This window comes from Mus musculus, chromosome 3 (genome assembly GCF_000001635.26).
Source record: "Mus musculus strain C57BL/6J chromosome 3, GRCm38.p6 C57BL/6J".
NCBI lineage: Eukaryota > Metazoa > Chordata > Mammalia > Rodentia > Muridae > Mus > Mus musculus.
This window is the reverse complement of record NC_000069.6, coordinates 32,490,087-32,505,806: the sequence shown is the minus strand read 5'-3', so window position 1 is coordinate 32,505,806 and position 15,720 is coordinate 32,490,087. Positions and strand designations below refer to the sequence as shown.

At 46.5% G+C, this 15,720-nt stretch overlaps 1 protein-coding gene across 3 annotated transcripts in view; it reads left to right on the top strand.

Moving 5' to 3' along the window:
• Positions 1 to 2,910: 2,910 nt before the first annotated feature.
• Kcnmb3 (potassium large conductance calcium-activated channel, subfamily M, beta member 3) overlaps positions 2,911 to 15,720 on the top strand; it is a 37,751-nt gene continuing 24,941 nt past the window's right edge. The window contains exon 1 of one of the 3 annotated variants that reach the window (XM_017319414.2): positions 2,911 to 3,051. In XM_017319414.2, coding sequence (XP_017174903.1) covers positions 2,927 to 3,051 — 125 coding nt within the window. In that variant the 5' untranslated portion in view covers positions 2,911 to 2,926. Of the gene's footprint in view, positions 3,052 to 13,837; positions 13,900 to 15,720 lie in introns of those variants that run through there. The other 2 variants (XM_011249654.3, NM_001195074.1) reach the window with 2 other exon arrangements.

Genomic DNA, 15,720 nt, shown 5'->3' with positions numbered 1-15,720 from the left:
CTTCTGAAGTTTTAAATTTTCACTACTACTACTATTCCATTTTTTCATAACTTTATCTTAAAGTAAGCCTCTCTTTCTTTCTCTCTGTGTGTGTCCTTCTTTAGGACATCCCTCCACCTCCATTTTTGAAGCAGGTTACTCATTGGCCAAGTGAGCAGGGCTAACTGGCCAGGGAGCCCAGGGATCCTGCCGTGTCTAGCTCCCCAGCCCTGGGGACACAAACACAAGCCCCCTTACCGTTTAGATAGGTGCTGGGGATCAAACTCAGGTTCTCGTGCTTCTCCAGCAAGCATTTTCATGACTGAGCCATTTCCTCGGGCCTATCTTTGCTATCTAGAGACAGGGTCCTATGTAACCAAGGCAGGCCTGAAACTCACTATGTAGCCAAAAAAGCCTGACCTTTTGACCCTCCCGCCTCCATCTCCTAAGAGATATATGCCTAAGATCACAGGCAGGCATGCATCACCATGCCTAGCCAAGGCCCAATCAGTTACCAGGCTGGGCTAGCACCCACAGAAACCCTCCTGTCCTGTCCTTCTGAATGCTGGCGTTACAGGGTGTATTGGTCAGGGTTCTCTAGAGTCACAGAACTCATGGGCAGTCTCTATATAGAAAGGGAATTTGTTGATGACTTCCAGTCTGTAGTCCAACTCCCAACAATGGTTCAGTAGTAGCTGTGAATGGAAGTCCAAGGATCTAGCAGTTGCTCAGTCCCACAAGGCAAGCAGGCAAAGAAGAGAGAATCTTCCTTCTTCCAACGTCCATAGGTAGGTCTCCAGCAAAAGGTGTGGGCCAGGTTAAAGGTTCGTGCCACCATGCCTGGATCTGGGACTTGCTTTGTCCCAGATGACCTTGGACTCAGAGATCTCCCTGTCTTCTGGGATTCATAGCCATTTATGCCTCAAGATTTCCATGCCAAGATCCAGGTCAAAAACTTGTGTCTCCCAGTCACCATGCTAGCCTGGGGTATCAGTTCTTATCCGGGAAATGCCTTCTTTGAGAAGACACGCAATCCCAGAGATCCCTTTATACAGTGGATTTTGTGCACATGAAGCAGCAGAAGAGAGGGCTCTCCTGAATGAAATGACAGGTACTGAGAAAGTTGAGGAGTGACACGCTTATGCTGTTCTGAGTCTCCATTACATCAGAGAAAGAGAAATCCCCTCTGAGACTCAGGAGGGAGACAAACCTTGCGTGGGAAGCTTCCTGAGTGTATCTAACATGATTCGAATTTGTCACCTGAAAATCCACAGGTAATAGGACAATGCCGGGGGAAAGAAGGCTTAGTTCTCAGGTTCCACACACACGGTGACTTGAACCCAGGCCTCTTGGCTACGTCTCCTCTTTGCACATCTTAATTAATCAATTTTGCTAAGACAGGGTGTCCTGTATCCCAGGCTGTCCTTGAACTCACGATCCTCCTCGCTCAGCTTCCCAAAGTACTAGAATTGCACACCTACTCTACCATGCTCAGCTAATACTGTATGTTCTTCTAAGAATTTATAGTTTTTACTTATATTTAGGTCTTTGATCATCATAAGTTAATTTTTACATATTGTGTGAAGTAGCATAAGATTAATTGAACTTTTTAGAATTATATTTAGTGTGTGTGTGTCCACGGTGCACATGTTGTTGGGGTCTGGGGATCACCACACAAACCTCTCAGACATCAACATTCTCAGGCAAACAAGGATGGTTTATTGAATGCCACACTCCAAGACTGATCGATCATGGCCATACACAGACTCAGTAGCTGACTGGGAGCCGAATGTGACATTGAGTTAAGATCCTATTGTACTTTTAAGCCTAAAGCACACAAAAATCTGTGCCAATCAAGATTTAGGGATAGGGGTTTCCTAAGGAACAGGTCTTTTTTGTACATTTATCCTGTTCCCATTGGTTGGGGTATTCAACTGTGGCAGGGCATTTGCCTTACCTAACATTCATGTCTTTTTTTTTTTTTTTTTTGGTTTTTTTCGAGACAGGGTTTCTCTGTGTAGCACTGGCTGTCCTGGAACTCACTCTGTAGACCAGGCTGGCCTCGAACTCAGAAATCCACCTGCCTCTGCTTCCTGAGTGCTAGGATTAAAGGTGTGCGCCACCGTACCCGGCAACATTCATGTCTTAACTTGCCAACCCGGATGTAAGTTCCCCACGTACATGTTTCTGCCAAGTAGGATGTAGGCTCCCAGGGAGGTCTTGGAAGCTTAAACTTTACTCAACCCTCTACTCAAAATGGAAGTCTTATTCCAAATAGCTTCTTATATTGGTCCAGGTGTCTGTCTTATGTCGGGGTGCATCCCAGGGTCAGCTTATTACAGGAAGTGCTGCTGGGTGGTTAGTTCACGTCCAAGTTTATTGTAGCTTATTGGGTTCTCTGTATAGCCTTGGATGTTCTGGAATTAGCTCTGTAGGCCAGGCTGGCCTCAAACTCACAGAGATCCACCTCCCTGTGCATCCTGGGTGCTTGGGTGCTGGGATTAAAGGCATGTGCCATCACCTCCAGCTTAAACTTTAAACCTTTAAACTCATCAGGGAGTTCAACTTCATTTTAACGGGACACAAGTACACAATAAAGATGGTTGGTCTGAGTAGAAGCGGAAGGGGCCAGCGCTGCTGCAGAAGTGCAGGCCTGACAACAGAAGCGGCAGAGGGGACAGGCGGCCTCAGAGGCAGGAGCTTAGGCCAGGGTAGCGGAAGGGTAGGTGGCTGTGCTGCCAGCTCCTACATTAGAACGAAAAGGGAAGACAAAGGCAGGAGGAGCTTTCTAGAACCCGTGGTTGAGCATTGCTGTGATCTAGCTCACTGCCCTCTCAGGAAAAATAATAGACCAGCGGAACTGCTTAGAGAAGGTTTGGAATACTCTGAATGGAGTGAGCGAGCGTTGGCTCCGACATTTTAGTAGTTCAGGCAGGCATGGCGGTGTATGCCTGTGGGCAGAAGCAAGGGGGTCACGAGTCCAAGATCATTCTCAGCTACAAAGTCCGTTGGGGTCAACCTGGTCTATGTGGGACCCCGGATAGACAGAGAAAGGGAGTGGCCTGACTATGTGTGAGTCTCATCGTCTTTGTTGTTGGTTTTTAAGCACTGGAGGGAGGGGGTGCGGGGGGGGGGGGGTTGGACCTGTGGCCTTTGACATACTGAGCATGTGGCACAGACCAACAGGCCAGCCCTGAGCCTGCACTCTCCCCATAGAACACAGATTTAATGTAGCTGGTGAAAATGTCCCTATTGTAGACATTTGGTCCTCTGGACTGCATCTCTCTGCCCTTTCTGACTCTCAACCTGGGACCTGGTCATGGAAATTGATCTGATGAGACAACCAAGTTTAATTTGGAAGTTCAGGCATAGAGGAAGATTTGTCCGTGGGGACACTCCCTCTCGGTTCAGAAGCAGGAGACTAATTACAAGGGAACACCTCAGCCGACTGAGAGTAGATGGAACATATTGGGTAATTAGCATTTCCACCCTCAGGGAAGCATGAAGAAGTCTCATCTGACCTTTGTGAACTAATGGACCCAAATCTTAAATCCACTTTAATACTAAAAAGACGAGTCTACAGGATGCTCACAGCACATGAGAGACTAAATAGGGGACCTCCATTTGGCTTCTCAGAAATATGTGTCTGTTAACTTGTATATATTTTTTTCTCCTCAGAATCTCTTTGTGTGTCTTTGGTTAGTCTGGAACTCACTATGTAAAGCAGGCTGGCCTTGAATTTGTAAAGACCCTTCTGCTTCTGCCTCCTTAGTGCTAGAATTATAGGCATGCACTGCTAAACCTAGTTCTTAGTGCGCATGTCCTGGCCCTACTTCAGAGTCTCTTGATGACAGCATGTGGGGTAGCTCTCAGCTGCCTTAATATTTGAGTAGAATATTAATATTAGGAATCAGGAAACTACTACAGGACATAGGCATGGGCAATGTCTTCTTGAAAAGAACTCCAGTAACATAGGAAACTGTTCCAAGAGCAGACAAATGGGTTTTAGGAAACCAAGAGCAGAATGAGTGGAGCCCACAGCACGTAGGATGTGGGATGAACTAGCCCACTTTGAAGCCGTTTGTCTTGGTGAGCATTCTATTGCTGTGAGGAGACACCACAACCACAGCAATGTCGGAGAATAAGCCAAGTAAACCCTACACCCTCCAACTTGCTCTTTGGTTATAGTGTTCTGTAGTAGCAATTAACACCCTAACTAAGACGCTAAGTCTTGCCTTAAACTTAGCTATTTTCCTGGCATTTCAAGTGTGCACAATGTTGTCAGTTTATGTGCTGTTGGAGATGGAACCCAGTCTTGCGCGCGCTCGACTGGCCAGGAAGAACGACGCTGCAACAGGATCCTTCTGCACACGTTTATTGGGAGAGCTTGATTGTAGAGGCGAAAAGACCCTGAGCCCAGAACTGGTGCTGCTTACATAGGCCTAGGAGAGGCATGTCTCACATCTGATTGGTTAACTTGTCTTGGCAAAAGAACCTTCACTGCCTATGTATGTGTGGTGGCCAGCAGTAGCCAACTGCCACTCTGCAACTGCCACTCTGCAACGGCTTCCCACAACCCAGGGTTTCATGGATGCTTGGCAAACACTTTCCCAACAGAGGCTACCTCTCCAGTACCAGTATTCTACTTTAAAAAAAGATTTATTTTATGTATGTACATGTGTTTTGACTGTTTGCGTGTGTATGCACCACATGAGTACAATGCCTACAGCATCAGATAACATAGACCCCTGTGGGTGCTGGAACCTGAACCCAGGTCCTCTGCAAGAGAAGCATGAGCTCGTTGCCACAGAATAATCTCTCTAGTCCTCAAATGTTCTATCTCTTGAAAAAAAATCTTTTCATTTACAAATGTCAAAACAGATCATGTACATGCAAGGTCCTGAAAAGTACTCAGAGGATGGGCACTGTCTTTGAACAGTTTTCTGAATTCTAATTCCAGCCTGGGAAAATCAGCCCAGAGGCAACATTGGGTTTTGCCTATTGGAAATAATCCCTAAGCAGAAGTAGGTAGGGAGGAGATGGTTTACTCTATTCAGCATTATGTACTCCTGCTGCTCTTAGTCACTGTTCTACTGCTATGATGAAACACCATGACCAAGGCCATTTAGAGAAGAAAGCATTTAATCATGGCCTTGCTTACAGTTTCAGAGGGTGAGGCCATGACCACCATCATAAGAGGGAGTGCAGAGGCAGGTAGGCAGACAAGCGGGCACGGGGATGGAGTAGCAGCAGAGGGCTTTACATTCAGATCTGCAGGCAGAGAGAGGGAGATTGGGCTAGATGTGAACTTTTGAAACCTCAAAGCCCACTCTCAGTGACACACCTCCTTCAAGTGTGGCAGTCTGAGTAAAGAAAGCTGGGACAAAGTACAGAATGTTCTTCCCACAGTGTGGCCTTCTAGAAAGAATTACATAAACTGTGATAAATTAATGCACTTGAGAGCAAGGTCATGAAGGGATGCCTGGCACGTCCACATTATCCCTGTTGCAAAGGCAAAGAAAGGCTCAGGAAGAATATTCTTGGCTTGTTCACATGACCAAAGATGATAAGATGTGGCACACCAGGAGCATTCCTCCAGTTCTTGCATTTACCCAAGCTTACAGTAAATTTCAACTCACATTTTGCCTGCTTTATAATAAAAATGAGAAGTGATTGGCTGTGTACTATATCTTAGTTAGGGTTTTACTGCTGTGAGCAGACACCATGACCAAGGCAAGTCTTATAAAGGACAACATTTAATTGGAGCTGGCTTACAGGTTCAGAGGTTTAGTCCATTATCATCAAGGCATGAAGCATGGCAACATCCAGACAAACATGGTGCAGGAGTTGCTGAGAGTTCCACATCTTCATGGGAAGGCTGCAAGCAGAATACTGACTTCCAGGCAGCTAGGATGAGGGTCTTAGAGCTCCCACTCACAGTGACACAACTACTTCAACAGGGCCACATCTTCTAATAGTGCCACTCCCTGGACTGAGCATATATGAACCATCACATATTCCTTGAGCTAAAAAAAAAAAAAAAATGAGACTTAGCTTTGCTAGTCAAGGGGTGGGTTGACATCCATTGAAGCCATGTCTACTCCAGCAAGGCCATGTCTCCTTTCCTAAACATTCTACCAATTGAGATCCAAACAGTTATCCAATGTGCCATACCTGCATAGCCCATTACGCTGCAAGTGATGCATAGACCTGGGTCACATCCACTGACTGTGTGAACCAACCCAACGGGATTGAACTAAAGACAGGGACATCTTTGGAAAGGACACAGATTGTGCTCTGGTACCTGTAGCATGAAACTGGCAAGAGGTGAGCAGAAGGAGGACACCACGGGTGTTTCAGCAGAGAAGACTTGACCTAAACACTGATTGAAGGTGAAGAGCCTGCTAATGGTTTCCAAGGCATCTTATGGGCGCCTCATCTCTCTTCACTCAGGGTTCATTGTATGAGGACATTGTTTAATGTTCAGAGGACATTGGTGGGGGTGGAGTGAGGGTGGAGTTGGAGAGGGTGGCATGCCAGCTCCATCTAGAGTCTCAAGAATGAGGTTTTTCCCTGATCATTATATTTACATTTCAAGGTTTGGGTGTCATGGTGGTAGCCATTCAAGGGTAACACACTATTCTCTTTTACCCATAAAAAAAGAGCTGAGGCATTTGTATACCTAAGACCCCTAGTGCTGCTTCTAGTGGGTGTCAGTGCCTGAGATGACCCACAAACCCGTGTGAAATCTCAATGTCTAAATGCAGGGGCATGTGAGTTGCCGTTATTAATATATATGTTACCTTGGATTTATTATGATTATTATTTATTTAATGTACATGAGTACAATGTAGCTGTCTTCAGACACACCAGAAGAGGGCATCAGATCTCATTTTAGATGGTTTTGAGCTGCCCATGTGGTTGCTGGGAATTGAACTCAGGACCTCTGGAAGAGCAGTCAGTGCTCTTAACTGCTGAGCCATCCCACTTTGGATTTTGGGTTTTTTTTTTTTTTTTTTGGACAGAGTTTGTTTAGCTTGGATTTCAAGAGGAATCCAGTCTCTCAGGACAGGGAGGACAAGGTGGTGGGCAAGGAAGGTGCTTCAGCAGAGGCTCTGGTCACGATGCATCTATACTCAGGAAGCAGAGAAGGGGATGGGTACATCTATTTTAATCTAGTTGAAATCCATTTGATGTTGGCTTTGCGTAAATGATGACAGTCTCAACTATTAAGCTAGTCCTCACACCGCTCTTTTCAACCTTAAATCCAGACTTTCTGCCATCTAACAAATGAAATAATTGAAGCAAAGAGCTATTGGCTGGCAGAGAAAGACCCCAAATAGAAAGTGTTCTCACTTTGAGTGTGATACTGAACCCTTTTGCAATCATAGCATCTAATTTCTTAGCATATCAATGTTTGACCTATACTATCATCTTTTAAAAGGAAATCAGCTGTGTCCTTTCTATTGGAAAATGGAGTTAAATTTAAAGTTATTGGGATATAACACTAAGTTTTGTATTAATGAAGTATTATATAAAATCACACCTTTGACTTGTGTAGTCATATATGTATATATAGATATATATACATATATATATGTGTGTGTGTGTATACATATACATACATATACACACATATGTATTTGGAGAGAGAGAGAGAGAGAGAGAGAGAGAGAGTCTTAATTGCCCACACTGGTCTCAAACTCAAACTAATTGTGTAGCCAAGAATGACCTTGAACTTATGGTATCTCTTTCCTAAGTGTTGGAAAGGTGTGTGCCACCACCACAGGCCAATTCAGCTCCTCCTCCTCCTCTTCCTCCTCTTCCTCCTCCTCCTCCTCTTCCTCCTCCTCCTCATCTTCCTCCTCCTCCTCATCTTCCTCCTCTTCCTCCTCCTCTTCCTCCTCCTCCTCTTCCTCCTCCTCTTCCTCCTCCTCCTCTTCCTCCTCCTCCTCCTCCTCCTCCTCTTCCTCCTCCTCCTCTTCCTCCTCCTCCTCCTCTTCCTCCTCCTCTTTCAATGTTTTGAAGACATGTGCACACCTGTAATCTCATTACTTCAAAGGTGGAGGTGGAAGATCAACAGGTCAGGCTATTCTTGCACACAGTTTGAGATAAGGCTGGGTGAGCTATGTGAAACCCTGTCTCAAAATATTGTCAACTAAGATAGTGGCTACCAGCAAATATTAAGTTAAATATATATTCCACACTATCTTTTACTGAATTGTAAGGAGCTACTATCTAAATTCCTTGCAAGGCCTCTTGTTAGGCTCATGTCTGAGTGCTGAGATTGTGAACTTTTGCTGCTAAAATGCCTTCCCAGGGGGAGACAGAAGCACTGTTTACTCTTCTAAGGTCCCAAAGACAAACTGAAGTCCATGCCAGAGAACCAATGAGTTTACTGGGCTTCCTTACAGAGCCCAGATGAGGGGTCATCTACAGGCGTATGGGTGCTGCTTTCCCAGCAGGCACCTGATAAACCTTACCCAGCAGGGCTGAGGGTCCCCACAGCCATAGATGGAGTCCTCCCTTCCCCCAGTCTTCCCTGGCCAATATACTTAGCCTCTCTCTGAGATCATGTACAATGAAAGCGGAGTTGTAGACAGCAGGTGCTAGAGAGGAACTCAGATGACAGTCTAGTCACCCTTCCCACCCCGCCATGAGAGGGTGTAGACAGACACAAGTCAAGTTGGGACAATGTTTTGCAAGGGGTCACAGGTAAATGTCCCAAGATGGCAGTTACTTGGCTTACTCACAGGAACTTCCAATGCAGAGAACCTTCTGCACACTCCACATAGCCCCTAAACCTGTGATCAGCCAAAGAAAGCCAACTGATGACTGTCTTGCCCCTGTTCTGGCCCTGTGGGAGAAAGGTTGGCATATCTAAAGGATTACCAGGTGGCTATGGTGATTCACAACTGTGGGTCTGGGGCAGTGAATAAAAAGATGTGTGACTCAGCCTTCAGCTGAATGTAGTGAAACACTGAAGCAACTCATTAAGACAGAGTGCAGTAGGACTGAGCCCAGCTAAATGTCACTCCCTTCTAGTGATGGAGCACTCATTAGCTGTTGCGCCTTGGACTCCTGAGCCTCCTTCCTCTGCCTCCCCAGTGCTGGGAATCCAGAAGCCATGGTGTTGTGTCTTCTTGCCAACCAGGCTCTTGTGTCTGCCTGGTTATGGTGTCTTGCTATCTGTTCCATTGGCTGCTCCTTGCTGTGAGGCTCTCAGCTCACTATGCAGGGCCTACGGCTTCCCATGGCTTTCCCCAAGCTTGTTTGCTTTCCTTTCTTCACCACGCCCAAGCATCTGGATTAACTGTGCTTGGGTCTCGATTTCTTTATGTCTCCACACCAGAATGGAAGTTCCTGGTGGGCAGGAACTTCTCTGCTTATGCTCACAGTTACGCTGAGGGCCTGAAAACATTCTGGCCAAAGTGTGTATTCACTAAATCCTTTCTAGAATGTTACTGTTTGGTCTGTGTTGCTGGGGCCACAGCATGCTGAGCTGACCACATCCCTAGGGAATGTAATGAATTAGTTATGCTGACTGAACTGGAGGCTCCTTCTTTAGCACTCTCTGCTTTGTCTGTGGGGCAGACTTCTGTCCAGACCTCTCTTCTTGCTGTCCTAACATCTTTTTTTTTGGGGGGGGGGCAGGGGCGAGTTCTCTACATAGCCCTGAATGTCCTGGAACTTGTTATGTAGACTACTCTGGCCTTGAATTCAGAAGTGTCCCCCCCCCCCCCCGCCACCCTCCACCCCCGCTCCTGCCAAGTGCTGGCATAAAAGGCATGTGCTACAACATCCAGTGCTCTCCTAACACTTTTAAGCTTTTAATTTTCCTCTCGTCACAAAGCACTGTGCACTTTCTGCTTGCCTGCTTCCTCCCATCCTGCACCAGGAGCTTTAGTTAGCAGGAATTTAGTGAGTCTGTCTGTGAGTCTCTGATACAGAGCTATAGTTTTTTGCTAGTGAGCCTTTGATTTGTGTGTATTTTAAGACTTTATGTATCCCACACTGGCCTCCAATTTACTAAATAGTCAAGGCTGGCCTTGAACCCCGCCTTCCTTCCCCCCCCCCAGACTTCCTCCTTCTAAACCCTGGGATTACAGGCATACGTTACCACACCTGATATATGTAGGACTGGAGCACAGGATTTCTGCATGCTAGGCAAGCACACTGCCACCTGAGTCACTTCCCCAACTCTGTTCCAAATTTACTTGTGTGGGGCTGTGCCAGTTGAGTTCATCAGGAATCTGAATATGTGACTGACATACAGGCATCAAAGCTCAGGCTTGTTGACTATGGCCAAACTCGTGGATTTCAAAGCCATTCATATGTTAAAAACCAAATTTAAAAAATGCAAGTGACTGAAGAATGGAGCCTTTGCGATTGTGGTTGGTACACTCATTAGTCACGGTTCTTGAAAGGAACAGAGCTGGTAGAAAACGTGGGCTTTGTTAGGTTGACTTCCAGGGTGTCTGAAGGGGTCTCTGCGAACACCTTATCCAGCAGATGTCATGATCCAAGAGAGGCAAAAAAGGCAATTTAGTTCAGCCCGACTCAGTAGCCAGTGATGCTTCAAACTTCAAAAGTCCAACCTGGAAGAGTTTATTTTAGGCACATTTAAACACAGCACAGTTTGGCAAAGAGTTTCCTGGTGATAATTAACTCAATCCCATGTGTACCACAAAAGCTTAAGACATGACTATGTCAAAACTTTCTGTAAAGGACAAGTGACAGCTTCCATAAAAATGGATCCTATAGATTAACTGAGGAAATAAACTCAAGTTAAGAGCCCTGGGGAGGATCTGGTGTGGTCTCTGTCACACAGGGAATGAAAAGGTCACAAGGCTATTAACCACATCTGCTCCTAGTCTTCTGGTCAGAAAACAGGTTACATGGCTCCCTTTGAAGAGAGAACCCGCATGTTTAACATTCCTGGTTCTGCTGGCATTTATCTGTGAGCACAAGGATTTCCATGCCACCTAAGAAGTCCAACAAAGACTATCTCACACCGGCAAGGTTGAAAATCCAGTAGTTGCTCGATCCACAGGGCTGGAAGTATCAGCAGTCCCAGTCTGGCGCTAGCTGGTTTTCAGTCTATACACTGGAAGCTCAAAGAAGTTGGTTCTCATATCGGCAAAGGAATGCCACAGCGGTAGGATGGTGAACTTGCCATCATGAGTGAAGGCAAGCAGGTTAAAAGCAAAGCTTCCTTCTTCAGTGTCCTTTCATCTGGGCCACCACCAGAAGGCGCTACCAGCATTAAGGGTGTGTCTTCCTCCTTCAAGTAACCCCTTACAAGGGATCCCAGCATGTTGTGTTCTAGTTAATTCCAGATTCAATCAAGTTGACAACCAAGATTCGTCACCACAGTTGGTCATGGCACAGGGACTCCCAGCATTCTTATGGGCCCTTTCCTTAAGTGTATCTGTGTCATCCTACCTAAGCCCACATTTACTTGAAAAATGGAAAGAGTGTGGTGTCCTGTGCCACTTGGGGTGAGTGCAGAGTTGTGGTCTCAGCTCCTGATCATCTCTATACTCACCTAGTTTCAGCTCCAGTCCTGAGCTTGGTAAACTTGCCTCGTTGCTGGGGAGGGCATCTACCTCTTCCTGTCTATGTGTGACTTAGTGACATGGCCTCGTTCTCGTCACATCTTGTCACCTCTCCTCTACACATCAGTTTACTAGCTATGACACCAGACACGTGAGATTGCAGGACGCAGGTCACTCGGTGATCTGATGTAACACCATCCCTAGGATTCTATTTTAATTGGGAAAGAAAATCAGCCATGGAGCCAATTATCATTTTTCCTGTGTCCTAAACTCCATGCATCCTGTAGGAGCTGAGAAGGATGAATAAGAGAAATGTCTTTATCTTTGAAGCGACACTACTCTGCAGGCCAACAGAAGACAAGCATCGGTGATTTCAGACTCACCACCGGTAGCCATGGCTACCATGGTAAAGATGGGAAGGTTGACTACAAACTAGTTAATAACTGAGGAGGAGCAAGGCAGAGTGGAGCTGCAAGAACAGGAGACCGGAGAAAAAGGCTGCCTGAGACAAAAGTATGAGAGGGGCTGGAGAAATGGCTCTGTGTTTAAGAGAACCAAGGTTCACTTCCCACTACCCATAGCCACACCATCTGACATGCCAGTTAGTTCTGGATCTGATTCTCTTTTCTGGCCTCTGCGGGCACTATTCATGCCTGTAAACATGTAGGCAAAACAGTCATACACATTAAATGAACAAATTAATTCATTACAAATGATGAGATATGCTCTTTCTCTCTCTCTCTCTCTCCCTGGTGGATATGGCTCAAGATGCGAGTGCTCAATTGTTCCTTCACTGTGTTATCATGGACTCTAACTCTCTGAAGCTGCAAGCCCAGTTAAACACTTCCTTGTAGAAGTTGCCTTGGTCATGGTGCTTTATCACGGCAGCAGAAAAGAAATGCATACAGTTAGAATTCTTCAGTTGTAAGAATAGAATTCATAGGAGGTTATACAGCTGGCCCTGCTCAAGCTGCTTTCACTGGGTCAGCTGGTCTCCTGTAGCCTGTCTGGACGCAGCAGGCAAAACTAGGAAAGGGCAAACCGAAAGGTTCACACGTAGCCCCTCACTTCTGTCCTATTCTCCAACTGCCACACTCCCTATAGAAAGTCCGTAGGTTCCTCCCGTCCTTGCGAGCACCTCTTCCCCACAGGAGAGGGTTCACCCTTCGATGTTTTGAAAGAAGTAGTATCCATTTTCTGTTGAGGTCAGTCTGGACATTTGCTGCCTCCTGTGTCTTTAATCTGCTTCAGAAATCTAACAAATATACTGTGATAAATCAACATGACCCAAAACAACCTGGGGAGAAAGGGCTTATTTGTACTGTATACACTTGGACACCACAGTTCATCACCGAGGGAAGCCAGGGCAGGAACTCAAACAGGACAGGGACCTGGACACAGGAAGGGGCCTTGGCGGAGTGTGGCTTACTTGTTCGCCTCCATGGCTTAGCCGACCTGCTTTTTTTTTTAGCACCTAGTGCTACCTCCCTGAGCTCTGACCCTCTTGCCTTTGCCTTCTGAGTGGAAACTATTGTGCCAGCTGTAAATCTAATTTTAAAAATTAAACGAATTAATATTATGATTGCCAGGTGTGTGTGTGCATGACCTGTTTGTGCGCTTGTGTGGAATTCGAAGGACAGTTTGGTAGACTTGGCTCTTTCACCTTCCACCTTCACTGGTGTCTGGGCATGGAGCTCAGGTCACCAGGCTTGGCCAGATGACCTTTTACCCACTGAGTCACCTCACAGGTTTGTAAAGCTATTCTTTTATTCAGAACAATTTTATTCAGAAAAGGCTACTATATTAAGCCTGTACCCAAACATAATATTTTGAAAAAAGAAGGGAATGTGTCTGGGACAGAACATTTCCTCTTCTTACACGTTGTGTATTGGGTATGTCTGTCCCCAATTACAGAGTCCCTGGGGCCTCAGAACTTTCCACAGTCCTATTGGTCTCTATGACAATGCACCTGGTGAATTCAGAGGAAACACAGGTGTCAGGTGGAACAGGCGCCAGGCAATGCTGGGGGAGTGTTGTTGGCTACAGAACCACCTAGGTACTCCATGAGCAACTATACCTGAACGTTGCTTTGCAGCCAGGCTGCCTGAGTTCCCACCTCTCTAGGAAACTTCTAGAGGACCCCGCCAGCTCTGGATGCAGCAGGGGTCCTGGTGTCTGTGGCTAGGCAGGGAATTGGCAACTCCCTCTGGGACTCCACTTCCGATGATGCTTAAGCCTCCTGCGCTCTAAAAGGGCACAACTCAGGCGGGGAGCATCCGATCCAGACATCTCCTGGCCTCATGCAGCCCTTCAGCATCCCTGTCCAAATCACGCTACAGGGTGGCCGGAGGCGCCAAGGGAGGTAAGTTCCCCACCTGAATCTCCCATCAGTGTGCCTCCTGCTAATCAAGGCCAGTGTGGCTACAATGCGGCATGCTGAAAGCTGAGTTTGGTAGGTGCTTTGAGGAGGCCAGCTTGCAATGCCTCCCAGGTACCCCTACCACCCACCTCTACCCCACCCCCACCTTTGGTTGCTGTTTTGAGACAGGCTGTCATGTAGCCCAGGCTGGCCTCAAGTTCTCTATATTGTTAAGAATGATCCTCCTGCCTCCTGATCTCCAGTGCTGGGATTCCAGGTGTGGACCACTCTCTACCTGGGTACACAGGTGACACAGGTGGTGTGGGCTATGGATCCCAGCACTGAAAGCAGTGCTCAGCAATATATCTCTTGTACGAAAGAACAAAGAAATGACACCAGCCTTTGGTCTTGTTGGTGAAGCCTTAATGGTCCAGACCAAGATTCAGGTTCCAGCTCCCCACCGAGGCAGCTGCATGACTCTGGGTCTTTGCCCCTCATCTTATCTTGAAATAGAGATACTTGTCTTTGTGTGCTCTAGCACGGTGGTGCCTTCCTGGAACTCTCTAAACTAGACAGGCCTGCATATATTATGTACATTCTAGCTTTATTATTATTATTATTATTATTATTATTATTATTATTATTAAGACAGCATCTCACATAGCCTGGGCTGACTGCAAACATGCTCTGTACCTGATGCTGACTTTGAACTGCTCTTTCTGCCTCCACCTCTCAAGTGTAGAGATTACTGGTATTAACCACCCAACTATACTGAGTAAGTGGGAAGTGAAAAAGATTATTTTAGGACCCTTCTCCCCAAGGGTATGCAAAGCAGAAGAATTTTGAAGTTCAGAGGAGTGGGGCCTTGAACTCCTGTGTGAGAGTTGGGGCAGCAGGACAGTCAGAAATGGGCAGAGGAGAGCCATACCAGGCTTTTGAAATATGATATTAGAAATGTTCTGGTACATTCTTGGGAAGAGGACACCTTGAAGCCAAGCTCTCCCACTATAGAAAACTTGGGTGGCTCTTAGCAATATAAGCAGAACTGGGAGCTGGGTACTCATTAACCTCCAGCTTTAACTACTCTACTGGGTATTTGGTTTAGGGCATGAAGGAGAGGCATTGGATGGGTTGGGCGTGGGTTCCAGGCTGGTAGAAGGGTCAGACCACAAAGTAGAGAGGCTCGCCCAGCTATGAGCTAATGCCTTTATGAGCAGGCAATTACAGCAAGTCGCTTCGTGGCAGGAGACAGAATAGCAACCAAGCCAGCGAGTGAACGTGAAGATGCTCCTCATGACACAAGCAAGGTGGAAGACAGTCCAGTCTGCCCCCAACGCATCCCTATGCTCACTTCCCTTCCTGACATGCAGAGGTGGATAGCTTCTTATTGCTCCCACCCTGCACTTGGTGGTGGCTTTTTATCAACCTCACTTGCTGTTTCACAAAAAGTTGCTAAGCAATTTTGTATTTTTTTTTAAAAAAGCAAATACCCAGAAAGATTCAGGCAATGACAAAAACCTTTCAGCTGAAACAAACTTCAGGGAGGTAGTAGTTGAATGCGCATGCCCAGCGTCACAAACGCATGGGGATCCTCATTAGGTGAATTGTGACGCGTGGCTGAGCTACCTCGAGTTCTTGCTCAGTTCAGATGTTAAAGGGCAAGGCTGCTGGTTTCTGTCCGGATCACACCCAGGCAAGCTATGGAGCTAGAGCTAGACTGTTCACGCTGTTAGCAACTCAGTTTGCCTCAGCCTGAGAAGGTGGCATGGGAGCCTCAGCTGTGCTCTGATTTGATTGGAAAGTCATCCTCTGCAGGGAGAACTC